The sequence below is a fragment of the Miniopterus schreibersii genome (assembly GCF_964146895.1).
Source record: "Miniopterus schreibersii genome assembly, chromosome: 12".
Lineage (NCBI taxonomy): Eukaryota > Metazoa > Chordata > Mammalia > Chiroptera > Miniopteridae > Miniopterus > Miniopterus schreibersii.
Genome location: NC_138112.1, coordinates 70,165,149 through 70,191,797, shown reverse-complemented (window position 1 = coordinate 70,191,797; position 26,649 = coordinate 70,165,149). Strand labels below are relative to the sequence as shown.

The 26,649-nt window shown below is 40.1% G+C and overlaps 2 protein-coding genes across 2 annotated transcripts in view; one reads left to right on the top strand and one right to left on the bottom strand.

Annotated features, from left to right (window-relative positions):
• TOP6BL (TOP6B like initiator of meiotic double strand breaks) overlaps nt 1–25,381 on the bottom strand; it is a 42,157-nt gene extending 16,776 nt beyond the window's left edge. The window contains exons 1-8 of the mRNA XM_081154954.1: nt 25,215–25,381; nt 23,221–23,353; nt 18,318–18,371; nt 11,056–11,165; nt 5,133–5,216; nt 3,701–3,756; nt 3,250–3,321; nt 2,168–2,354 (exon numbers count right to left, since the gene is read on the bottom strand). Coding sequence (XP_081011080.1) covers nt 2,168–2,354; nt 3,250–3,321; nt 3,701–3,756; nt 5,133–5,216; nt 11,056–11,165; nt 18,318–18,371; nt 23,221–23,353; nt 25,215–25,244 — 726 coding nt within the window. The 5' untranslated portion in view covers nt 25,245–25,381. The remainder of the gene's footprint in view (nt 1–2,167; nt 2,355–3,249; nt 3,322–3,700; nt 3,757–5,132; nt 5,217–11,055; nt 11,166–18,317; nt 18,372–23,220; nt 23,354–25,214) is intronic.
• A 1,066-nt stretch (nt 25,382–26,447) lies between these two features.
• The window catches only part of SPTBN2 (spectrin beta, non-erythrocytic 2), a 47,081-nt gene continuing 46,879 nt past the window's right edge, over nt 26,448–26,649 (top strand). Inside the window, exon 1 of the mRNA XM_081152661.1 lies at nt 26,448–26,520. Coding sequence (XP_081008787.1) covers nt 26,459–26,520 — 62 coding nt within the window. The 5' untranslated portion in view covers nt 26,448–26,458. The remainder of the gene's footprint in view (nt 26,521–26,649) is intronic.

The following is a 26,649-nucleotide window of genomic DNA, read 5'->3' as shown; positions in this document are numbered from 1 at the left end:
GATAGATGTCAGGTACCAGAGGTAGACCCACTAGAATCCTCAGAATTTTATTCTAGGTTTAATGAGTGAGAGCTACAGGTATAATATTAGGACAATTAGTTTATTAATTCACCCTATTCATTCAATCATAGCTTTGAGTGGTACCCCAGGTTAAACACTGTACTAAGTTCTGGGGATACAAAGATGACTATCCAGATTTAATATCTACCTTCAAGTTATTATATTTATAGTATGGGAGACACATGTAAAAACCAGTAAACTGTAATACAATGTGATATATGCTAGAATAAAAGTATACACAAAGGAATATTTTCCAGTAAGTATCTGAGTATATTCAGATTGAGAAGGAAACTCCTTCTCACCCTCTCTACCCCTATTCTCTGAGACAGAGGACAGGCCCCTGAAATGGTTTCCTGCTCTTGGCTTCCCACTCCTACTCTCGTCCTCCCTCTAACCCAGGGTTTCTCTATCTCAGCACTATTGACACTTTAAGCCAAATAATTCTTTGCTGAGCGTGGCAGAAGGAGGACTGTCCTGTGCATTGTAGGACGTTTAGCAGCATCCCTGGCCTCTACCTCTCCCTCCATTCATGACAATCAAAGGGACATCTGTAATATTTTAAACAAAAATAAAAATCTAAAAAAAAAAAAAGTCTCCAGGCCAGACAGGAGTGGCTCAGCTGTTGAGCATCGACCTAGGATCCAGATCACAGTTCGATTCCTGATCGGAGCACATGCCTGGGTTGTGGGCTCGGTCCCCAGTTGGGGGCATGCAGGAGGCAGCCGATCAATGACTCATCATTGATGTTTCTATCTCTCTCTCTCCCTCTCCGTTCCTCTCCCTGAAATCAGTAAAGATATATTTTTTAAAAATGTCTCCAGACATTGCCAAATGTCATCTGAAGGCAAAATTACCCAGTTAAGAACCACTGCCTAACCTTTTTTGCCCCCTAAACCAAAGCTAAAGAGACCATAATATATTTTTTCTTTATTTTTCTTTGTGTTCTTCTTTTTAATAGGATAAACACAAGGCACTGAGTATGAAGATTAAAATTCTTACCCAGTAGGCACTGGGGCATTATGGAAAGTCACAATACAACAAAGGTTGGTTGGCAGTGCCCATAAATGAGGTCTCCACCACAAATCCAAGAACATGAGCTAAGGCCAACACATTTACTGTTTAGAGCCAGGGGAGCTATGAGATGCTACCAATTCAGAGTAAGAGTGGAATATTTGAAGAGCCAAAATATGTGACTGTCTTTTAATTGGGTTAACCACTTACATTTAATAAGAATACTGCTATGGTTGGGTTTACATCTACTACCCTGTTATCTGTTTTCCATTTGTTCCTAGTATTCTGTTTTCGTTTTCTTCTTTTCTATTCTTTGGATTCTATTTTGGATTGGACATATTTTATAATTCCATTTATTCCCTCTATTTGCTTATTAGTTATAACTGTTGTATCAACTTAGGGATTATTTTAGGCTTTATAATATACAACTTTAACTTATCATAGTCTACCTTTAAGTGATCTTATAACAGATGACACACATACAGTGTGAGAATCTTTCAACAATATACTTTCATTTCTCTGCTCCTAATCTCTTCATACTCCAACAATAAATTGATTACCTCATTATGTTGATTCCTTCCAGCAATAAATCTCTCAGTCTCTCCTTTCCATAATTATCACACTTTTAATTCAGGTACTCAGTATCTCTTGCCCAGTTCATTTACTTATTTACTTAGTGATTACGGACTTCTCTCTGCCATCCATCCTGTACAATGCTGTTAGAAACTCCTAAAACATTCAATGGTTTCCCACTATACAGAGAATAAAGTTCACTCTCCTTCGTGTAGCATTCAAGATCCACCATATTCAACCCCAAACAATTTTTCCAGCCTCCTCTCTCCCTCCTGCGGCAGTCATTCCATGCTTCAGTCATATTGGATAATATGAAGAGTGTGGCATGTGTGGCACATGTTATAATTTTCAGTTTCTTGGAAAAATTCTCAAGCTTGGATTTCATACTGAATTTTTGTTTTTATACAAATCATACTGGTTTTCACACAGAGTTTATATGCTAAAGGCCTTTCTAAAATTGGGACATAACAGTTCATTTTCAAAGACAATTGTATGAACTCTGCCATCAAAAGGATATGGAAACTGAAGAAATCCTTCTCAGCTGGTTGGAAAAGACCTTCGGGCAGGGACACACAGCAGCAGCTGGAGTCAGTATCAGCTCTCCCAATGAGTCCATGCCAGCCACGTTGCCGGGGATAAAAAGCATTACAGGGTGTCCTAGTACAGGATGGATTCTGCTGCAGAGTAATTGAGTTGTACCAAATTTTGGTCTACTGTCAAAAAGCAGTTAAGACAAAGTTAGCTTTTTTCCTTTTAAGAAATTATTTTAAAAGGCATTCAAAATTCCTTTCATAATCTCTAGCATATGCATAACCATCTAACCTGCCATATCAGCTTTACTGGAATAAGTAACTTGTGTCCCACTCAGGGAATCACAAGCAATAGACAGAATAGGCAAATTGGCATTTCAGAAATGGTATCATGGCTCCTGCTTTTGCTGCCACTAGTGGCAGTTTTATATTCTCAAAAATGTATTTCATCCACTAAAATTACTCTATGGTTCTGAGCAGAAGCTTTCAAGATGATTCAAAGATCAATCAGCATGGCAGAAGTGGGAGTGAGGGGGTTCTTAATCACAAATAATCTAAAACTGGCCTCATGATACTCAGATGACTGCTCCCACACATGCTACACCTTTCCCTGAAGAGGTCTGAGGTTACTGTTAGAAAGGTGAAGATAGGGAGAGAGATGATTCCCAAACCTATATAAAATGCTGATGCACAAACAAAAATACAAAAAGGATTCCTTTGTAGTCATAGTATCTCTCCAGCCAAGAGTTCAAGTGCCTTTTAAATTCAGTCCTCTCTTCTCATGTCTAAATGGGATTGGAATTAGCAGGTATGTTTTGTTTCATTAATAGAGGAAAATAAAGCATGGAGAGGAGAAAGAACATGTCCTCAGGTCAATCAGAATACATTCAAGGAGCCAGAAATAATAATAATTTTCAATACAAATAGCTTTAAAGTTTTACTTTCACTTTTCTTAGAGAATCTGATATCTGGCACTAAGAAATGACAAGTGAGACCATTTCCAATTTCTGCCACATTCATACTCATAATAAGAGAGTAAAACATGGAGAGGGACAACAATGCCTTCCCCCTTCACCTCATATAATGCTGATAGTTTATGACAAGAGCAATTCCATTCGACAGGTTCAAAGTAGGTTCATTCTCTGCCCTGCAAAGCAAAGAAAAGCTAAGCCATACCTCAAAGATTCTAATACCAATTTCTGCCTGGTACAAATTTTGGCATATGACTACCCCTCCCCAAGATTACTGGAATTCAGTAACCAATTAACTAAGGGAAAATGACAATTTTTAAGTTCATCCACTCTAGTGAAAGGGAAAGACATAAAAGGTTTAGATGAATTATTTACTCATTAAAAGCTAATATAGAATAAGAAAATGTGTGTGTGTGGGGGGGGTGTCTAAGAATATTAGCTTCAAAGTTACTTTGGCTCAATAAATCAAACTATGAACATACTGGAAATAGGACAGTGGCTAAGAAAAGCTGTAGAGCTATGGCATAAACATATGCCATGGATTTAAGAACTTACCCAAAGATTTCCATGGAGTGGATTCCATTCACCTTTACACTAAAAGTAAATCTAATCTGCAAAATAAATGGTGTGTGAGATTTAACAAGAATCAGGATAGAGATATATTTTCTTTAATCCTTACCTGAGGATATTTTTTTCCATTGCTTTTCACAGAGAGTAGAAGGGAGAGAGAGAATCATCGATGTGAGAGAGACACATCAATTGATTGCCTCCCACACAAACCCCAATTAGGGCAGGGGCTTGAGCCTGCAACCGAGGTGTCCTTGGCCAAAATCAAACCCGGGACCCTCCAGTCTGAGGGCCGACGCTCTAACCACTGAACCAAACTGGCCAGGGCAGGATAGAGATTTAAAACTTCCATACTGGATTCCTAAAGGAGATATTCTTTATACAGAATCACCTTTTTTCACTTGCACCATCCCTAAACATGATTTACACTTATCTGTGTTCAGGTCTTGTATCTTAAATATACTGCATCCTACACCACAACTCCAAGAGGTGACAAGTTGTCAGGAAATCCTACCCTTTTGTCCTTTCTATTTTCTAATATACCTCTTCCTCCCCTTCTTAAAGGAACTATTGGTTTTTCTCCCTGTTCTTTTCATTGTTATCACACAAAGAACATTTCATGCTTCTTTTCTTTGCGTTTTCTTCCCCTGCCCCCATTTGACTTTTTGTTCTCCCTCCAACTTATTTCATTATTTCCTACCTTCAACCTACATTTTTCTTCCTATATAATATAATGGATAATAAGGGACTTCAGAGCCAGGCTGTCTGTGCTCAAATCCTGGCTCTGCATTATTTAACCTCCATACCATAGTTTCCTCAGCTATAAACTGGGGATGATGGTAAGACCTACTTCACGTAGAATGAGTGCATGGAGAACACTTAGAATAGCAACTGGCAAAAAATAAGCACTGACACCTGCTGACAACAAAAAAGTAGGAAGCCAACAAGAGAAGCAAAGAAGTTATACAGCTTATTTAACTGTGTGCATCTTTATGAACATATCTAACTACAGATAATAAAAAATTTTGCTCTCCCAAGTTCAAAGTACTTTATCAAAATTTCCTTATTTGCTCTTACTATCACTTTAGAAAAGGAGATAGTCAGGTTTATTATCCAGGTTTAACAGAAAAATGAAACATAGAGGAGGGAAAAGAGGTACCCAAATTGATACAATAAAACAGTAAAGAAGTAAAAATAAGAACCCAAAAGAGAGCTCTCTGTATCCAGAGCTCCCAGTTATGTCACATGACCAACATCAAGACTGCCTTAAGGACATAAAAACCAATTAGATATTAAAAGTTGTAATTATGTCATTAAAAGAAAGAGAACCAATCAGATTATTTTATGTTTTACAGAGGAGAGGTCTCTTGAAAACATGACTTAAATAAGAGATTCTTTACTGTGCAAAAGAACAGCTTACCTTAGGGTGCACCATGACAATTCTGCGTAAAAAATTCTTTATAACCAGATTATCTGTTATCAAATTTCTGGGCTTTTCATCAACCTGTAACAACACAACAAAACATCCACCACACATATACAAACTCAAAAGCACAAATGAATCAAGTTATGGTATTTCTTCCTATAAAAGAAACACCTCAGAAAGCTTTTCAGACATTCAAGGGGAAACATCTTCGGACCTCAGAACTGGACACGAAAGGGAATCTAATAGCCATCACTTCTCAGGTTAAAGTACTTATTTCATGGACCTTCAGGAGACACATGAACAATGATCAGAGTAAAACTCATAATATCAAAACCACCTTTTAGAACAAATTTAAAAGTAATTCAGACTGGAGCTAAGAAGAGTAACTCTATCTTAACTCTACCATCCTAATGTGGGACCAACCTGTATTAAGTGAAGTCAAAAGAGAAGACACTAAAAGAAACCTATTTTTGAATGTAAGTTCATTCTTCCAAACATTTATTTTTAAGGAAAAGCTGTAAAGCAAAAAGTTCAAAAGCCAGAACACCTATGTTGTGGTATTAACTCTGTAAAAATTCCTTAAGTAACAAGAATAAAAAATCAGTTAACTGTTCTGGGCCTTATTTCCTAATCTACAGAAGAGGGATAAAATCCTTTTCACCTCATAGAACTTTTTAACGGATCAAATAATAATCTGAAAATATATGTTATACATGGTAACAACAGACACCACTTGTTGAATGCCTATTATGTGGCAAGCATTATGCAGGTGCTACATATACATTACCTCCCAACAATCCTGGAGGCAGGTATTATTTATCCCTTCTTTGTAGATTTAAAACAAAAACAAACTGAGATTCAGAGAAATTAAGCAATTTGCCTAAGGTCACTAAGCTGTTCAGTGATAGAGCCAGAATTTGACCCTCAGTCTATCTAAAACCAATTGTCCGTGCTCTTTCTAATATATTCTGACACATCCTTACAATTATAATAAGATTTACCATCCAATGAAGGCTTTTCTATTCCAGGAATAGTGCTAAAGTATCTTACTTATATGACCTCATTTACCCCTCATAAAACCCTATTAGGTACCTATAACCCATATTTTCTGGATGAAAAAAGTGAGTCTCAAAGAGGTTAAAAACTTTCCCAAGAGTAGTACCTAATCTGGCTCCAAAGCTTTATATTAACCACTTCCCCATACTAGCTCACTATATTTAATATAATGTCCCTAAAACCAAAGTTAGAAAGAGTATCCTAGAAAAACAAGTCCAGGAGAATGAGAAGAAGAAATAGAGTCAGAATCAGTAAGTTCTTATTGGTGGCTCGGAGAATACAGAGCCATCTACTGGGTACACGTTAAAGAAAAAAAAGGTCCCGCCCGGCCGGGTGTGGCTCAGCGGTTGAGCGTTGACCTAGGATCCAGGTGATCGGGGTTCAATTCCCGGTCAGGGCACATGCCCGGGTTGCGGGCTCGATCAATGACCCTCTCATCATTGATGTTTCTATCTCTCTCTCTCCCTCTCCTTTCCTCTCTCTGAAATCAATAAAGATATATTTAAAAAGAAAAGAAAAGAAAAAAAAAAGGTCCCATCTCAAAATCTCGTAATACAATAAAGAGAAGTATGCAAATATCTAATAAAGAATAAATTGCAATACCTTTTATAAATACACTGAAAAAGAGATCAAGAACTGTATGATAGGTTGGGGATAATTAGAAAAAATACAAAAATTTAGAAAAATGGATGAGAATTATTAGAAAGTTCTGGAACAAATCTAGGATTATTTATACACATAAATAGTGGTAATTAAATGGTAACTGCAACATACGTCATAGTCACATCCTTCATTAAAAATTTTTTATTATAGCCCAGCCGGTGCGGCTCAGCAGTTGAGCATCAACCTATGATCCAGGAAATCAAGGTTCAATTCCTGGTCAGGGCACATGCCTGGGTTTTGGGCTCAGTCCCCAGTAGGGCGAGTGCAGGAGGCAGCTGATCAATGACTCTCTCTCATCATTGATGTTTCTCTCTCCCCCTCTCCCTTCCTCTCTCTGAAATCAATAAAGATTAAAAAAAAATTTTTTTTATTATAAAATGTTCAAACAACAGTAGAAAATCAATGGTCTCTTAGAAAGCATTTTCTGTACTTAACACTTCCAAAACAACTTCTTGGAACAGTTTCAAATTTCTGTAACCTTGGTGATTACAGGGTGTATTACAGAAAGGGCTAATTATATCTAGCAGCAAGGCAACCAAATACATGAAAATTCCTTGAGCAGCTACCAGAGAGGAACTACAATTAATAATGATGAGAGCTACCATTTAATGAATACCTGCTACATTGACAAGCAATTTATATGCAAGCAGGAAATACCCCCATTTTATTGATGAGGATAATGAGACTAAAAAAGCTAATTTGTCCAAAGTCACACATAGCTAGTTAATTGACAACACTGGGATTTAAACCTAGATCTAACTCCAAACCCCACATTCCACTATGTAATTCTGCCTCTCCAAAGAATGTTCATATTCTATGCATATCTGAATCAGATATTACATAATCTATCATTTTTTATGGATCCTGACAGGCACTGCTTATGCATGACTACTGAATATATGTATTTATTCACTCATAAAACACTTAATGTGGGTTATTATGTACCTGGGCCGACAGAGATAAATAAAGCAATCTCAATTTGAAAAGTTCACAGTTAAATAGAAGAGAAATACAAATAAATAATTTTTATGACAATGTAAAAAGTTATGTGATTTAGATGTACAAAGAGATACTAAGGAAATACAGGAAGGATTGGCACTTAATCTAGACTGAGGAGACAAAGAGACCTAATGTCAGGTCAGCATAGGGCAGTTAACACAAAGCAAATAGCTTCTTTTAAGATCTACTCATAAATTACTGAGAGGGAGAGAGAGACAGACAGATGGCCAGACAGACAGTACACTCTGACTGACTGCAAAGTCTTTTATGGCCTTTTATAATTGGGTGTTAGAAACCCACTACCCCAGCCTGACATAGCTACAAAAGGAGTGAATTTACTTACGTGCTGTTAGGAAAAAATAGATGCTGCCAGCCCTGGGCAGCAGAAACCACTATTGAATTATATGTTTCAGCCTTCACCTTTAAATACAATCTAATTATATGATAGAATATGGGAGCTGGTTTATATTTTGAAACACAAATTTATGCAGTCATGGGCCCTATATGACTTTCTAGGAGAAAGTCAATCCACGCCTCTGTCTGTCTCTTTAAATAGATAAACAGTTGACAGATAAATACAGAGATCTATAGGTACAAATATAGAGGTATGTTTGTATGTGTATATGTACATCCCTACCCACTTTATCCTTTAGTGTTATGGTAAAATATAAATATAAATAAATATAAACATGGATAAAGATGTCAAGAAGATCTTGTAAAATCAAACTGTTTTTTCAGGGGCATGTTACCCAGCTTAATGGAACCCAAGATGCAGGACTGACTCAGCATAACCAAAAAACCCTGCATCTCTCTTAAATGACGCTTTCCTCAGTCTTCTCTGAGATTAGCTCTCCTCACATGCCCAAAGTAGTGGGTCACTTATTATAGCTTTTTCATGGATGTCTGCCACCAACTTTGCTATTTGACCCTTCTCCCCAACTGAGGTATAAATAATGAAATCTTTCACAATCTCCTCTTTTTCTCCTCTCGCTGTCTTCATTCAAATACCTTTTAAATAGCTGCCCAATACCAAAGACAATGAAACATAATAGGACAAATGCTTTCAGGAAATCCTTGTTCCTCTGGGGCTACACTACTTTTCTACAAACTCGCTTCATCCAGCACCAGCTGACTACTGAGCACACTAAGCTCACAGTTTTTCTCTGCACTCCAAGTCCTGCTATCATCTTGGCTGACTTCCAGATCCAAGTAGTTGACCAGTCTAAGCAACAACTTAGTCTCACAATTCCCTGGCCTCTTCAACTCTGATGATCTTGACCTATACTCATTTCCAGCCACCTATTTCCATAGCCATAGCTTGGAACTGTACTATTCTGGAAACCTTAAACTGAAATGTCCCACTCTTATATGAAAAGCTTTACACCAAGATGTTATAGTGGCTACCTTGATTAAGTCAAATTATCTGTGCTCTAAAAGCTCACTTTGATTTTCCTGAGGGAAGCACTGCTTTTGCAATAACGGGGTAAAAAAACACACACACACACAAGAGACACTTTATCACTCTGATGACAACTTCCTATTCTTTCAACTCTCTGAACCCTTTATACCTAGGAAACCTGTTTTTCAGCCTCATCAAGACCTAGATCTTGACCCCTTCCCACTGAGTTATGTACCCTTCCTCTATGCTATCACAGCATTCAGTACTTATCTCTATCATGATACATATTATACTGTATTGTAATTATTTGTTTGTATATCTTTCCCTTTAGATTCCAAGTTCCTTGGGATTAATTAACATGTTTTGGAACTCTGTACCTTCAATACCTAGCACAGTGAGGCCACTTGAACAAAAACAGGTTTTTGAATGAATGAATAAATGAAACAGCACTGATCAATGAGTAAGACTGGTTCAAATTCTGTCACTTAACTTTTGTAGGACCTTCAGAAAGTCAGTCAAATTCTGTGAATCTCAGTTTTCTTATCTGAAAACAGGGTGATAATCCTTGTCCTATCCACTTGATAGAGTTATGAGGAGGCTTAACTAATATATAAATGTTAGGTATAAGAATTATCATTGTTTGTTCAGACTGGCTGAAACATGTGGTCTCCTTTTCTAGAACTGCTTTCCTTGGTTCACTGGCATCAGCTTTTTTATTGCTATTTGACATTAATAGTGTCAAAGCTGACTGACCATTAATTGCTCCAGATTGTTTACCCTTCAGTTCCCCTAAAGAAGATAAGGCACAGCCAGGGATATCTGTTGTCCTGATACCATATCCATTCCTTTTAGAAGGAGCCTATAATTGTTCGAACAGGTAGAAAGGCCTCTCAAGTGCTTTCTTAGGAGAATGTTTAAGGTACTCTAATTCTTTATGTCTCTACCAACTCAAAGGAAGGAAAGATAGAAGATGAGAGAACTGCTAAAGGGAAGGGAGAACGCAATTTGTCAGTCATAAATCTGGGCTACAAATAAATCAATAAAAATCTTTAAACCAACCTAATAAAAATGTACCCAAATAGGATCTACTCTGCGGATCCATTTTTATTTTCTTTTTCAGGAGATCCAAATTTAAATAATGGCTTGTTTCAGTGGTTCTCAAACTTACCTGCACATTAGGAATCACTGGAATTTTTAAAGTATTCCAAAGCCCAGGCCATACCTGTTATAAACTGAATTGGGTTCCCCCAAATTCGTATGTTGAAGCCTAGCCCTCTATGTGACTATGACTGTATTTGGATATAGGCCCTTAAAGATGTAATTAAGCATAAATGAGGTCATAAGGGCAAGGCTCTAATTTGATAGAGCTGTTGTCCTCATAAGAAGAGAAAGAGATACCCTACAGTTCTCTCCAGCTATGTACAGAGGAAAGCCCATGTTATGAGACAGTGACAAGACACTTTGATCTTGGACTTCTAACCTCCAGAAGTATAAGAAAATAAATTTCTGTTGTTTAAGTCACCTAATCTGTGGTGTTTTTGTGTGTTTTTTATGGCAGCACAAGCAGACTAACCCAGCATCCTAGACCAATTAAATCCGTACCTTTTGGAGATGGGCACAAATATTAATATTTTGGAAGGTCCCAGGTGATTTGAAATGTGTGCAGGGAAGTTTGAGAACCGATGCCTTATTTCATTTCAACTTGGAACTGTGATGTACCTAGGCTTTTCTTTCCTGTTATTAGATTTGTACAAAAATAAGAACCAAAACAACAATTTATAGAACCACAACAAAACCTGCCTCAAAAGTCATCTGGAAAGGTGTTACCCTTGGTATGTCCTGAGAATAGCTGACTTCCTCTGAAGTCCAACTCAGCTTTGCAGAGAATCTGGGCAGTATTGATTGCATTTCTGTGTGAGAAGAAATGGCGACAAAATAGAACAAGCAGTTTGGATCAGCACCAGAATTTCTGGAATTGTTTATTAAACTTAAGAGCCAAGAAGGCTTTTCCCTGATGAAAAGATTATCTGCAAAATTTAAAGTATGACTGGAAATAGCTATGCATCAGCAAATTGCTTAAACATTTAGAATTACATTATGGGGTTAAGACATTTAATCTCATGTTTTCAATTTTTCACATTTGCTAAATCATTTGTATTTTCAGTTGATTTCCACAAGGTCATATCCAATGCCAGAAATCTTTAGAGCCAATACCTTTATCTGATATTCTTGTATTTTTAATAAATCAGATCATTATTTAATGAACAAAATCCAGTAAGTGAGCTTATTTAAAACCGAAAGCAGAAAAATTCAAGAATGACCCTCTCAGGCATCTACCTAATATAGTATATTCTTTATTAAGGTAATCTTTAACAAAGAAAAGCAAATCTTGCTACTTTAATTCATAAATTAACTACTTGGTATATTTACATGTATTGACTCAGCTATCTTTCCACAAGATCATCAACAAAGAGAACCTCAAAGTATGCATCACACTTCTTCCTTTCTGTACCCTGGTACTCATATTACAAAAGGAAAAAACAAATTTCCCATTTTATAAAATGCCATCCCTTATTTCCTCTCTATGTAGTATTATAAATACTACTATAAATAAAGAGAACTATAAATAAAGATAGATATCTCAGTCTCCACAAGTTCTACCTTATAAATGAGGTTGACAATGATATAAGAACCTAACTTTAAAAATGTAGTAACAATTAGATATATCCCAAAATAACAGCACAACTTTCTCCTAAGCATTCGTACTACATACCTAATGAAGCTTTAACCATCTCAAAAAGTACGGATATTACCAAGATCAAGTTCTAACTATCAATCTTAATAGGTAATATTTTTCTTGCCATTAGTTTGTTTTTCAAATGTAATTCAGTCACAAGCCCAGAATAATATGGCAGCAAGGTTATGCTACACTGAAGTTTAATGAACTTGGCACTGAACCAGGATGCCTTGCGTCAATCTTCAGTTTTACCACTTACCAACTTTCTGACCTAAGGTGACCCCTTTTTTTCTGTGATTCAGTTACCTTTCTGTGAAATAAGAAAAAATTTTTCCTGAATCCTTCTTCTCTTTAAAGGATTAATACAGCAGAATGGGGAAAACATGTAGATATGTGAGAAAAAAGGCTTGTCAATAAGTTTGAATTCTCCAGAAATATTAATAACAATTTAAAATAAAATGTATGGGTTATTTGGGGGGAAATCAATTTCAACTGCTTTGCCCCATACACACACACAAATCAAGACAACTGACAACCGAATTGAATAAAAGCCTTCTGTTTCAAGATAAACCAAGCATATGTTGAAATCTTATCTTCCCATTCAAACACATACAATGATAAAACAAATATTTTAAAATTTTAATAAATATACAGTCATGGTAAGAGAAGAAGAAATGAGAAATCTTTGTAGACTAGACATGGAGAGGTATTTTTCCTTCATGTTTGGGAAGAAAAAAGAGACAGAATCCACAATGGTAAGGACCAAAGATGTACCATATTTGGGGTACTAAGAAAAAACCATGGGGCTAATAATGCAACACTCATAGGTTTAAGAGCAAGAGCCACACAGGCCACACATGGGAGATCTGAGCAATGGACCAAAACAAAAACAAAGGCCAGACATGTGCTGCCTGCCTACCTAAGGGTTGGTTAAAGCCAAGTGATGATAGTAGCAGCATCAATGATGCAGAATGAGGGCCACAGAGCCATGTCATATAAGTGGGGACGAGACTCAGAACTACATAATCTATTAAGGTGCAAGAGAGTTGTATCTTGCCCCACACAAGCAAAGTTTAATCCAAGATATATACCTTGCAACATACAATTAACAGTTGAAAGCAAAAATAACAACATTATAAGGCAGGAATTATTACACTTGAAAATGCCCAAAACAGAGAAAAAAAAAAAATTTGGTCATAGTTTAAAGATGTTCTGATTGTCTATATAGAGGATCCAAGAGAATCTACAGAAAAAATATCAAAATTCAAAATGAATACCAGTCACAATGGCAACAAAAACTATAAGACACTAGAAATAAATGTAACAAAATTCAGATCAAATATTGAACATATTATATTCTCAATAGTGAAGTATGATTTGAAAAACTTAACAGGGGAACCAGGAACAAGATAGTGGCATAGGTAACAGCTGCTCCCGCTGCCTCCCACAGCCACATCAAAATTACAACTAAAATACAGAGCCACCATCACTCAGAACCTCCTGAAGTCTAGCTGAACAGAAGCCCTACAATCAGGGAACTGAAGAAGCACCGAGACCAGTAGGAGGGGCGGAGACACAGGCAGACTAGGGCTGAATCTTGGAGATGCAGCAGCAGGCCCACACCCGGTGCTGCGGGTTAAACCTGGGAGGGATATCTCCCCAGTGGTGGTTTCCCAGAGGAGTGAGGGGTCCCAGCCCCACATCAGACCCCCAGCCCAGGGCTCCAGGGCCGGGAAGAGAAGTCCCCACAACTTCCGGCTGTAAAAACCAGCGGGGACTGTTGCTGAGGGATACGGAGGATGCAAGAGTCCCAGGCTTTCCTCTTAAAGGGCCTATGCATGGACTCACTCGGATGCGCTCCCTCTGAGCCCCAGTGCTGGGCAGCAGCTTGAAAGGAACCTGGGACACTTGGGGAGGAATTAACCTGCCTAAAATTGGGGTGAGAGGTAGAGGAGCAGCTTTCTCCCAGGCAGAAGAGCTAGCAGAGGCCATTGCTCCTTTGGAGAGCCCTCCCACCACAGAGCCAGCAGGCAGGAGCCATATTTAAATCTCCAGCACCTGACTCACACCTCTGGCCCCGCCCTGGCGATTCCCCAAGACCCTGCCCCTCCCCACCTGCAGGCTCATCCAGGCCATTTCCAGTGGCTTTTCTATGCAAGTGACCTCTTGAGCCTCATGCTTAGGACTGTCCTAAATTCTCAAATAAGCAGCAGTGTGCCCCATATGGCTTGATAAGTGGCCCTAGGCCTGGCGCTAGTGGCAGCCCGCATTGGCTCATAGCTTGGACTCTTCTGGACAACGCCAAGCCCAGCACAAGTAGCAGCCAACTACGGTTTGCTGTGTAGCTCATGCTGAGTGGCCCTGGGCAAGGCACTGGCAGAGCCTGATTTTACACCTACCGGGAGGCCCCAGAGACAGTGCACCTGGTGGTCAGACTTGACCACGCTGGATTACAATCCTACTTCATCCACGAGTGACACACTCAAGGGGCACACTTGGTGAACACCAAAGCCCCACTGAAGTAAATCCTGCTCTATAGGGGTATCTCCAGCACAGCAGCTCTTTGGCTGTAGTTACAGCTGGTCCTCACAGCTGACTGGCCCGGTGGTCAATTCCTCCCAGTGACGCCAACAGCAACCAAGGCTCAACTACAAGATAGTGCACACAGCCCACACAGGGGAGCACCTAGAAGGCCCAGCTCAGGTGACTGGGGAGGCTGAGCCACTGGACCCTATAGGACAGCTACTACACAAAGCCACTCTACAGATTCCAGGAGACATAGCAGTTCTACCTAATACACAGAAACAAACACCTGGAAGCATTCAAAATGTGGAGGCAAAGAAACATGTCACAAAGGAAAGAATAGAAGAAATCTCCAGAAAAGGAACTAAATGAAATAGAACCAAACAAGCTACTAGAAATAGAGTTCAGAATTATGATTATAAGGATGCTCAAGGATATTAGTAAGACTATTAAGAAAACAAGTGAGACCACTGATGACATAATAAAGTACTAATCAGAAATGAAGGCTACATGAACTGAAATGAAGAATACTTTACAGGGAATCAACAGTAGAGTAGAGGATGCTGAAAATCAAATCAGTAATTGGGAACATGAGGAAACAAAAAACACCCAACCAGAAGAGCAAAAAGAAAAAAGAATCCAGAAATATGAAGATAGTATAAGGAGCCTCTGGGACAACTTCAAGCGGCCCAAAATTCAAATTTTTGGGGTAACAAAAGGGGAAGAAAGAGAGCAAAAATTGAAAATCTATTTGAAAAAATAATGACAGAAAACTTCCCCTACCTGGGGAAAGAAATAGACTTACAAGTCCAGGAATCACAGAGGGTCCCAAAGAAGAGGAACCCAAAGAGGCCCACACCAAGACACATCATCATTAAAATGCCAAAGGTTAAATACAAAGAGAGAATCTTAAAAGCAGCAAGAGAAAAGCAGTTAGTTACCTACGAGGGAGCACCCATACAACTGTCAGCTGATTTCTCAACAGAAACGCTGCAGGCCAGAAGGGAGTGGCAAGAAATATTCAAAGTGATGAAAACAAGAAACTACAACCAAGATTACCCTACCCAGCAAAGCTATCATTTAGAATTGAAGGTCAGATAAAAAGTTTCTCCGACAAGAAAAAGCTAAAGGAGTTCATCACCACCAGACCAGTACTACATGAAATGCTGAAGGGTCTTCTTTAAGAAGAAGCTAATGAACAAAAGAATCTGATAAACTAAATAGATCCAGAGACATTGATGCATACCACAGATGATCATATTTCAGGGGGAAGAGAGAAAGGGGGGGAGAGTGGGAAGAGATTAACCAAAGAAGTGATATGCATATATGCATAACCCATGGACACAGACAATAAACGGGGTGAAGGCCTGGGGAGGGGGTGGGAGCGAGGTGGAGGGGGTCACTTGGGGGAAAAAATGGGATACCTGTAATACTTTCAACAATAAAGATAAAAATAAATAAATAAATAAACAGGGAAAGGAGTAACAAAATATTAAGGAAACAAAAGAAGACAAATTCATTTATTTTAACTTCTTTTGATCTTCAATTAATCTTCTCTTTATAAAATCTTACATGTTATGCAAATCTGGCAGCAAGAGACTGTTTAGAACATACCAAAAGCTTGAAGATTAAGTGTGGATTTACAGGGTAACAAATGACCTATGAGTCCACAAACTCTTCCTTACTTCTAAACTTAATTTATGAAGCTGAGGTCTCACCTCTGAAACAGAAATGGTGATAACACTGATCTACCTCCCAAGAACGAATGAGGTCATGTCTACAAAATGAGCTCCTGAGGGGAAAAGTTTTGATATGTACTGAGCCTTAGAGTTGTTGATCTTGTAAGATATAAAATTATAATAGTTTTTTTTTTTTAATCTTGAATATGAGAATCTTAGATTTAAAAGTTAAAGAAGTCGTCAGACATTTAAGAGTTCACCATTATGAGTTTCTCACTCAATGTTGAGCAAGCCTGGACCCGTCAGTCTCCCTAACGTATGAAAAGCACCACTCCTCATATCCTTTCCCAATAAATTAACAAAGATGACAAAACAAAACTAAACTTAAAAAAAAAAAATCTCCATGATGCCAAATGGGTGAAGTACAGAAAAAGAGCAAAAACTGAACTGTCATAACCATATAACTGTACATCAACAGCAAAGCTATTTCACCTACTTTCAAGGGCTGGTATTCTTATTAGTGTTTGAATAATAAATAAGTTAAAAAGGCCGTAAATTTTCTGACTTGGGATAAACACTTGAACACTTTTTTTAAGTTCTAGCATTTTATTTTATGTTTTTATTATTCATTTCAGAGAGAGGAAGGGAGAGGGAGAGAGAGAAAATCACTGATGAGAGAGAATCATTAATCCGCCACCTCTCGCACGCACCCAGACCTGGGATGGAACCCACAACCCAGATATGTGCCCTGACCTGGAGTTGAACCTGCAACCCTTTGGTGTATGGGACAGCTCTCAAAACAACTGAACCACCCAACCAGAGCCATTGGCTGGTTCTTGTATGTGTCCTGACCAGGGATCAAATGCACAACCTTGGCATATTGAGATGGTGCTCTAACCAACTGAGCTACCTGGCCAGGGCCTAGGGGAATGTCTTCTAAGTTACCAAATAAGCACCTTGAACATACATACCTCCATTATAGTACTTATCGAATTGTACTTTATTTTCAGAGCTACCTCTCCCTATGACTTCCTTGTGATAAGGTAGATGTTCAATAAATGTTTACTGGATAAAAGTATAACTAGTTAGGGACCAGACAAGAAAGAAAACAAAAAAACACAGACCATTAGAGAGGTAGGAACATAGGGAGGTTTACTTGGTTATTGTTTATTGATCCAGCATAAATAAAACACCCAGCAATATGAGCCTGTTTGTTTAGGAATTGATCCTAAGTATTCCAGATCCAGAGAAAACGTACCTTAATATAAGCCTAATAGAATAGATTGAAGAGTAAAGAAAACTGATGTTGGATGGCTCTAGAATGTACAGATCCCCTAAAGAGAGGTCAGGCCTTATTTTAGGCAGAGAGAAATCAACTTGGCAATGAAGCACACAACATAGTTAACAAACTGAATTCAGAGGCACACTATTCATTTTGTATAGATACAGAATTCTTTAGCATCTGGAAATCTGATGGTTAATGAATCAGCCACCAGAGACTTCCTGATGAAGCTAATTAAAGAATGTAAAGATTTGTGAACAGACCAATTTAAAGCAGTTTGCAAATAATATTACAGGAATGCTAAATAAATAAAAATAGTAATAAAGACATAATGAATGATGCATAAGCCAAAAAACTAAGGAATTCAAATTTTGGTTTTGGACAATTTCCTTTGTAAGCTTCAATGAGTCATTTCTATTGCTAATTAGTAAGAATAAACAGCATTGTTGAGTAGATGTTAGTAGTATTAAGAGTCCTAACAGCTGAAGAAAAAACAGGCTAAAATTGGCTACTAAATGTGATTAAAAGACTCAGTTTTTATTGTACACTTGATGTGCAGTACTTCCTCTTTGTACAAAAGCCACCTCCACTTTATCACAAGACTATAAAAATAAGATTAAATAAATATGCATACAATTGCTTTGAGCTTTTAAATAACAATTAAATTAAATTAAGTCACCATGAAACAAACTGTCTAATGTGTGTATAAGCATGATAAATAGGTGGTTATTCCGTAAACTATACTCAACTTTACCTTCTCTCTAGTATTAACAATGATAATAAAACCATTCCCTTCTACTTACATGGCTTTTAGTCTCATGGAAATCGGGTAATTCTTTACCTTTTAGGAAGTTCTTGTAGACCAAGCCACCACAAATGCTTCCTGCAGAAGCAACTGTAAAAAAACAACAGAGTAGAAGAAAATATCATAAATAAAACAATTAAATGGATTTTATCTAAAGAATCAAATGGGAGCCTGAAAAAACTGCTTATAGACACAACATAAAAAAGGTGACCAGTACTAATGAGTTCAGTAAAAATAGAGGCATCAAAGAAAAATTATGAGGCCACATGACTGTTTGGGGGCAGAATAACTTCTTGGAGACGGGACCAAATAGAAAGTCTTTTCACCTATATTCGACACCAGGACTGCCTCTTTGGATATTACTACTCCTGGTAGGAAAGGAATTTAGGAAAACTGCAAACTGTAGCTAGTAAACAGTATATCATGCCAATAACCCATATTACAGTATAAGGTTCAATTAAAAGTGTTGGCCTTTCTTTTAACCAATTTTCTCTTTAGTAGAAAACAGTAGACTATCAGGTAAGAATTCTCTGTATCTAGAGTTCTAAATCTGAACATTAGAACATTTGGAGCCATAATTCTTCAGGGGAAGAGGGTGAAGGAAGAAGCAAACATCTAAGAAGGAAAAAAAGATGAGAACCACCTGGAGGCTTTTTTCCAAACTGAACATTTCCTGCCCCTGAGGAATGTGATCCGATCGCTAAGAACTAAGAATCACTGCCATAGGAACCAATGGAAATGTGTCCTTCCCTCAAGAAGGCTGCATTGTTCAAGCAGGAAAAGGACGAGAATCACTGAACTGGAGACTGAGATGCCACTCTCTAGCTGCATGCCCTCCAGTACAGTAGCCACTTACCACATGCGGCTATTTAAATTTAGCTAAATTAAATGAAAAAGTCAGTTCCTCAGTCACACTAGCTAGCCATATTTCAAGTGCTCAACAGCCAAGTGTCACTAATGGCTACTGTACTGAATAGCACAGACATAGAACATTTCCATCATCACAAAAAGTTCTACTGGATAAGCAATGCCCTAGATCTCTAGATTTTGAATGATCTGGACAAATGGTTCATACTTCAAAGGCATGAGTCCTAGTAGCATGTAACATTTAATGACAGACAATTATCTTTTTTTTTCCTTAGTGTTCCTCATGGGCATACACTGGTCCTAACTTAAAGGAGAGTGGGTGATTGGGACAGGGATGGCAGGTAGGAGCAGGTCTATACTAATGATTAGTGAGGAGCTAGAAGATTAACAAGAAAAATAACACAACCTGTATGCCTTGCAGTGTGTACATGATATTTTTCATTTGCACGTCACATGGTTTCTTCTAACACTTTTTCTTAGTTTTAACAAGTATCATGTCAACAATTGCTGAAAATGGGTCACTTTTGGTGCATCAATGGGTCACTTTTGGTGCTCAAGGAACGCAATCATCCTACACCCCATCCAGCCCCCAATTTTCAGCTATGCTTCTGTTTTTGTACTAAAGTGCTATCCTTCAAATACAAAAATGTCAGTACAGACTAATTTGTAGAACACATTTTTGAAGCAACAGCATTCCCCCAAATTCCCTCTTTAGAACAGAATATGATCTTAAAAACCAAAAAATTTTTAAAGAGCTACAGGGTCAAATAGGTTTGGGAAATGCTACATATGGCCCATTTTGAATGATTCACAGCCCATGCTGGCAAATTAAAGGTTCTGAGAAAATCTAAAGTAATGAAACTTTAGATTCCACTTTCACTTTGTAAAGTATATGATTGTCTAACTGCTATGCTGTACAACTGATACTAGTACAAAATAATATTGAATGTAAACTGTAATTGAAAAATAAAACCTTGTTGATTTTATTTATTTATTTTTAAAAATATATCTTTATTGATTTCAGAGAGAGGAAAGGAGAGGGAGAGAGAGATAGAAACATCAATGATGAGAGAGTCATTGATCGGCTGCCTCCTGCACGCCCCTGACTGGGGATCGAGCCTGCAACCCAGACATGTGCCCTGACCGGGAATCAAACCCCGATCGCCTGGATCTTAGGTCAACGCTCAACTGCTGAGCCACACCTGGCCAGGCAAACCTCACTGATTTTAACCAGAATGCCCCAAATTTAGATGACTAAATAACTCCTTTCTCATAACTCATAAACATCCTGTAGTACTCATTGTGGGAAACACTGCAACAAACAATACTTGTTAAAGCCTTCAACAATTACTTATGGAAAGAAACCATGTAGTCATCTCTCAGCTTCTCATGGATGGATCATTCCAGTAATAAAATTTGCTGATTTGTTGTAAAGTTGAATTTTGTGGGGCTAAAAGAGATTTTTGAAGAAGTAAGCCCCAGTACTTGTGAATATGACCTTATTAGGAAATAGGGTCAAGTTCAAATGAGGCCGTACCAGATTAGGATGACCCTAAATCTTGGTGGTATCCTTATAAGAAGGCCATGTGAAGACACAGACACAGATTAGAACAGGGGAGACCATCAGTTAAAGACAGAAACAGAGACAGAGAGTGGAGTGATATGTCTACAAGCCAAGAAGCACCAAGGGCATGTCAGAAGCCAGGAGAGCCCTAGCTGGTTTGGCTCAGTGGTTAGAGCGTTGGCCCGAGGAGTGAAGGGTCCCAGGTTTGATTCAGGCTTAAGGGCACATACCTCTGTTGCAGCTTCGATCCCTGGCCCCCGGGGGTGGGGGGGAGCTTACAGGAAACAACCAATTGAAGTGTCTCTCTCACACTGATATTTCTCTCCTTCTCCTCTCTTCCTCTCTCTCTCCTTTCCACTCTTTCTGAAAAGCAATGGAAAAAATATCCTCAGATGAGGATTAAAAAAAAGAAGCTAGGAGAGAGGCATGGGATGGAGCTCTCCCTCAGAGCCTCCAGAAGAAATCAAACCTACTGATACCTTGATTTTGGGCCTCTAGCCTCCGTGACTGTGAGAGAATACATTTATTTTAAGATACCCAGTTTGTGGTACTTTGTTACAGCAGCCTTAGGTAAGTAATACTTGGTTCTTCATCATTAAAGATTTCAGACCAAAGACAGCACATCACATTTTCAGGTAAAGATGGCAGATTGAACATACACAGCTCTTTTACTCCCTCCTGAAATCTGAATAAAACAGTAGAAATGGGATATTTTTAAAAAAGGAATAAGCGACAAGGATAGAGAATAAGACACAAAGATGACTGTAAGAAAATTCTAGAAACTGAAAAGCGGAAGAACTAGTGGGAAAGGATTTAGAAGACATGACAAATTGAATTATAAAGCCAGAAAATAAGAAGGCAAAAAAACCCCCAAAGTATACAACAAAATCCCCACAGACTCAGGAATGTCCATATCAAGAGCCCTAGAAGTAGGGGTGGGGTGGGGTGCGAGCTAAAATAAGAAGAATAGGCTGGGGGGGGGGGAGAATTTAGGAAGTAGTTAGATCTTTAGAGTCCCTCCCCCATTCAGCATTCTAGGGACTGGCTCTCCCTAACCTTGGTGGGTATGTGTGTGTAAGGGAGAGATTATTCCTTAAAAAGGTAGAACATGGGTCTCTGGGCTGATAACCAAAATTTAAAACAAAGGGATTGAGAGAATATAAGCACTGAATGCTGAGATACCCCAACACCTCTCTTACCCCTCAATCCTAGAATGCTGGCAATCTGGCTTTCTATCCACCTGGTGAGACTATGACTATACGAATAAAAAAATCTAGAAGAATACATATTGGATATTATTTAATAATTATCACAAGGGGTGAGATTACCAGAAAGTCTCACTTTCCATAATATATACTTCTGTAATGTTGGAATGTTTTGTGAGAAGCATACATCACCTTTTCTTCTACCCCCCTCCAAAAAAAATATGAAAATAAGTACAGAAAAATCAGAGACAGTAAAGAGAAATGCCACCTATACTGGATAGGCTAAAGAAATCCATTAGGCTCAAAATACCTTTGGAATTGGGTTTCTTGCCAAAAGCTATTGTGGCTCAAGTCCTTTGCTTTGAGTGAAATCAAGTTTGCTACCTTGGCAACAGTTTACTGGAATAGAATCAATACACAATCTGATACAACTATATATAGAGCAACATTGCCCTAGCCACATAGCCAACCATCTCTCTCTCGTGAATGGTGGAAACTCTGTTCAGTCAGAGTGAAGTTCATGTAGAGTAGAAGCAAACCAACCCATCATACCTCTCTTGAGGATGTTTACTGATACGTACACAAAGAGAAGACAGGCCAGGTGAGAAAATGTCTTGTAGACCCTGATATACTAGCCAATTTCAACTGGGACTCAGGGTGATTCCTCTAAGGCTGATGGGACAACTTCATTCCAAAGTATACTAAAAAAATACACACACATGCACCAAAAACCTAGACAAACAAAAAAGTTATTACATCACAAGTTCAAGAAAACTAATTTCAGAGCCACTCAGTGCATCAGTTTCTCTCAAAAGTTTAGGCAAAAATGACAAAAGCATAAGAGCCAAATGGAAGATACACATATTTTCAAACTACTGTTAAGTTAGGGTTATCAAAGTATGAACTATTCATCATTTTCTTTTCTTCTTTTATTTTTTGGCTCTTTCCCAACTACCAAAGGCTAGACATGAAAGAAAAAGGAGATAAAATTCAATGTAACATAATTTTGCTGTGAAAGAGGAGGTGGAAATCAAAAGCAAGAGTGGGATTGTTTCTGACCAATTTTACCTTAAGCCAATAAAATAAACGCTCCTGTGATAAGAGTCATTCTACTCACCTTTCCTGTATGACGCATTTGTAAGTCTATCATCAGATACTTATTACATAATCATTTAAGTTTTTAAAGTATGGAACAACCCTAAAGTGATAACATAAATGGTTATGACTAATTGAAATTTTAAAATAAACTATAACATAAATCATGACAACGATAGAAAATCAACATTTTTCTTCCTCCACTTACTAGTTGTTACACAATGAAGAGTATTTGCCTGCTGCTTAGAATTTAATGCTTCTGTGGAAATCATTAGCTGTCCTTCTAGCAATGCTCCCTTTGCTGTTTCACACTTCCGACAAATTATTAAATATCTCAAAATCTGAAAAGGGCACAATTCAAAGAAAACACAATCTTCTTTAGAAATCATGGCAATACATTTGTATGATACAGTTACAATTTCAAAAAAATACTCTTGCTTGCAAAATGTCAGGTTTACATTTGTTCAGAACAAAGCATTGTATCTAAACAGAAGAAATCGCTTAGGGGAGTGACAAAAAAGGAGACAGTGAAACTCAACACAATGCCCAACAAGATGGGAAATGGAGACACTAAATTGCTTTATTCAAAGGATAAGTTCATCTGGAAATAATAATTTGAAAAAATTAAGTGGGAGTTTGTTTTTCCTGTTTCTTCCCCCCCCCCAAATAAAATCCAACATTAAGTTATGACTCATCTTTACCTTTCATTAAATCAACATTTCTGAGGGTCAGAATACTAGTTAAAAGCACTGGCTCTGGAGGCAGATGCATACCTGTTTTTGAACCCTGATGCCCCAATTCTAGTAAGTTACCCTGGGAAAGTTACTTCTCTCTAACCTCAGCTTCCTCATTTATAAAAATGAGAACAAATCTACCACATATGGCTGCCGCCGAATGTGAAAAATGCTTAATACAGTGCCTGACATATAGTAAATACTTAATAAATATTGCCCATTATTTCTAGTAAGTTCACCTGCAGTAAAGACTGCACCCAGTATTTTAAGTTGAATAGATCTCCAAGATGTCTGGATAAAACATTCAATCTTGATGAAACAAATTTGAAATAAAATGTATTTAACTCCATTATTATTTATGGAAGTGGACTCTCACTTCCACACTAAGGTACCACGGGGAAAATGATTACCCCCCTTTAAAAAAAAAAAAAAAAAAAGCAGATCTCAGGAACAGAACTTGGGAACTAAGACCCTCATTCCTACGAGTTTATAAAGACGGTTTGCAGGAACGACAGCCTAACCCTTCCCTTCACACATCCCTTGACTTACTGCGCTCCCTCTGTTAAGATTTCCCCGCGGTTTCTGTCTCCATAACGAGAGAGCCGTTGGGAACTGAACACTGTCTGGCCTGTGAGTCAGACGTTCTGAGTTCTATCCTAAGTTCTGTCGCCTGTAAAATCTACTTTCATTGATGATGACAAAGGCGGCAGGGAGGCTGGAGGAACGCTAAGCGCCGTCAGGTCAGCCCCGCGAGGCGCCCGGTTCTCCTGTACCGTCTAGTGTCCCTTACAAGGCCAGGAGCTAAGACTCCAACCAGGTAATGGCCGCGGAAGTGCCGTAACGGATGAACACGTGTAGTGAGTGGGTGCCGGCCGTTCAGCCCCCACCTTCCAGAGCAAGAACCGACCTCTGGTCCGCGGTGTGGTCAGAGCTGGGTGCGGCCTTTCGTCACCCCCGGGCCCAGGGAGCTGCCCCGCACCGTGTTTGGCCCGAGGGCCTGCAGTGACTCTCCCTCACCCCCGTTTTGCGCGGGTTGGTCCCGATGGTCCCCCTGGGCTGCCCATCCCTCTGCCCGCTGCCGGCCCGCCCGTCACGGGGTGGGACCCCTGAGGCTGGCGTCCCTGCTCTAACCCGGTGTCTGCTAACGTTGGGCAAACAGTTCCACTTCCCGGGCCTCGGGTTTCTCAGCCAGGACGTGGGAGCGGCGGCACTTGGCCGTTCCCTCCGGTGAGTAACTCGCCTCCTTGAGGACCCCCAGGCTTCACTGCCCAGGCGCCCCCACGCCCGGGGTCCCATCTGCGCCTCACAGCCGCGTGTGCGGCAGGCTGTCTTGAACAGACTCATATTCCAGAACCTTCCTCTGCCACCTCAGGCAACGCCAGAGCCCTCCGCCCAGACTTCTAAGTCTCCTCACACAGCCCATCTCCTCACAGACTGTCCTCCGCTTTCTCTCACTTCCCAGCATCACCTCACACACGGCTGTGGCCGTCCCCTCCATGCCGCACGAGGAGCCGCAGCGACGCCCACTGCGGGGGTGTTCGCGGAGCCTTCCACCTCCGCCCGAGCCTCCGCCGGAGCCCACGCCCACACCCACGCCCACGCCCAGCGGCACAACCGCGTTTCTTCCCGCCCGCGCGCGCCCCGCCCACCTGCCCGCCGCGTCTGCGCACTCGGCGCGGCGCCGCCCCGCCCCTCAGGCCCGGAGCGGCCGGGGCCTGCCGGGAGCTGTGGGAGCCGCACGGGGCCGCCGCGGCCCGTGGGCGGGCAGGTGGGCGCGCCGCGGGGCTGGGGAAAGCCCGCGGGCGGCGAGCGAGGCTGGAGGCGAGCGGAATGAGGCCGGACCGCGACTCCGCCTTCCTCTCGCAAGACAGTTCCCACGGTCCGGCCGAGGCGCAGCCCTCAGCCCCTTCAGGACGCTTCGGCCCCCCTCAGACGAAGGTGAAGAGGCTGGTGCGGGACCCCAGCCGGCTCTTGACCCCCAGCGGCCTCACCACGGCGGGGGCTGCCCCACTTTTATTTAGCAAGTAAAAATGCAGGACGGCCAGTTGAATTTGAATTATAGTTTAAAACGGGGAAAAAAAACAACAAAAAAAAACCCTTAAGCATTACGTGTATCCCATGCAATATTTGGGACAAACTTATACATAAAAAATGATTTGGTCATTTGAAATTCAAAACTGGGCGTCCTGCATTTTCACTGGCAACCTGTCCCAAGCATGTCCCCAAGCCTAATTCCAAGGTGCCCAGCCAGCCCCAGGCAGGACCTGGAAGGGGACCCCGGCCCCTCCCCGCCTTAGACTCCACTAAATATCTAAGGGCAGGCGCTGGCTTTCCTAGGCTCACTGACAGGAGAAGCTCTGGGGTTTTCCACGAGTGTTTCCAGCTGAAAGGAAGGTAGCCCAAGACTCCAGCTGCAGGGCTAGGGCAAGCTCAAGGAGGGGCGTGCCCAGTGGGGGTTGAGCCCACACCAGTGATCTGGCTGCTGGTTCCTCAGGCGGCCAGAAGAAAACTGGTGAGAGAGATTCCTGCCTGGCAGAGAGTTGCCCAAGAAGGGTGGGACAGGGTGTTGGCTGCTTTCCTTCAGGGAAAATTCTTCCACCCCAGCTCCACGAAGCCAGGATCAGATAGAACAAGCGGAGGAGCTGGCCAAGTGCCTGTCCAGTGCCCAGCCTTGGTGCTACTCCAAAGAACACGTCTCCTGAAACCTGAATCATGGCTTTCTTGAGTCTGAGCTCAGCGCTGTTGACCACCCTCCCTGTCTCAGTTGCTAACAGGTAAACCTGTTGGAGAAAGGTGGGTTTGATTTCTGGAAAATTCATCGTAAATTCATCGTAATACCAGCTCAGCTTTGATGAGCTGGCATTTGGGGAATCACTGGGGCCTTTCTCTCCCTTTCACTCCCT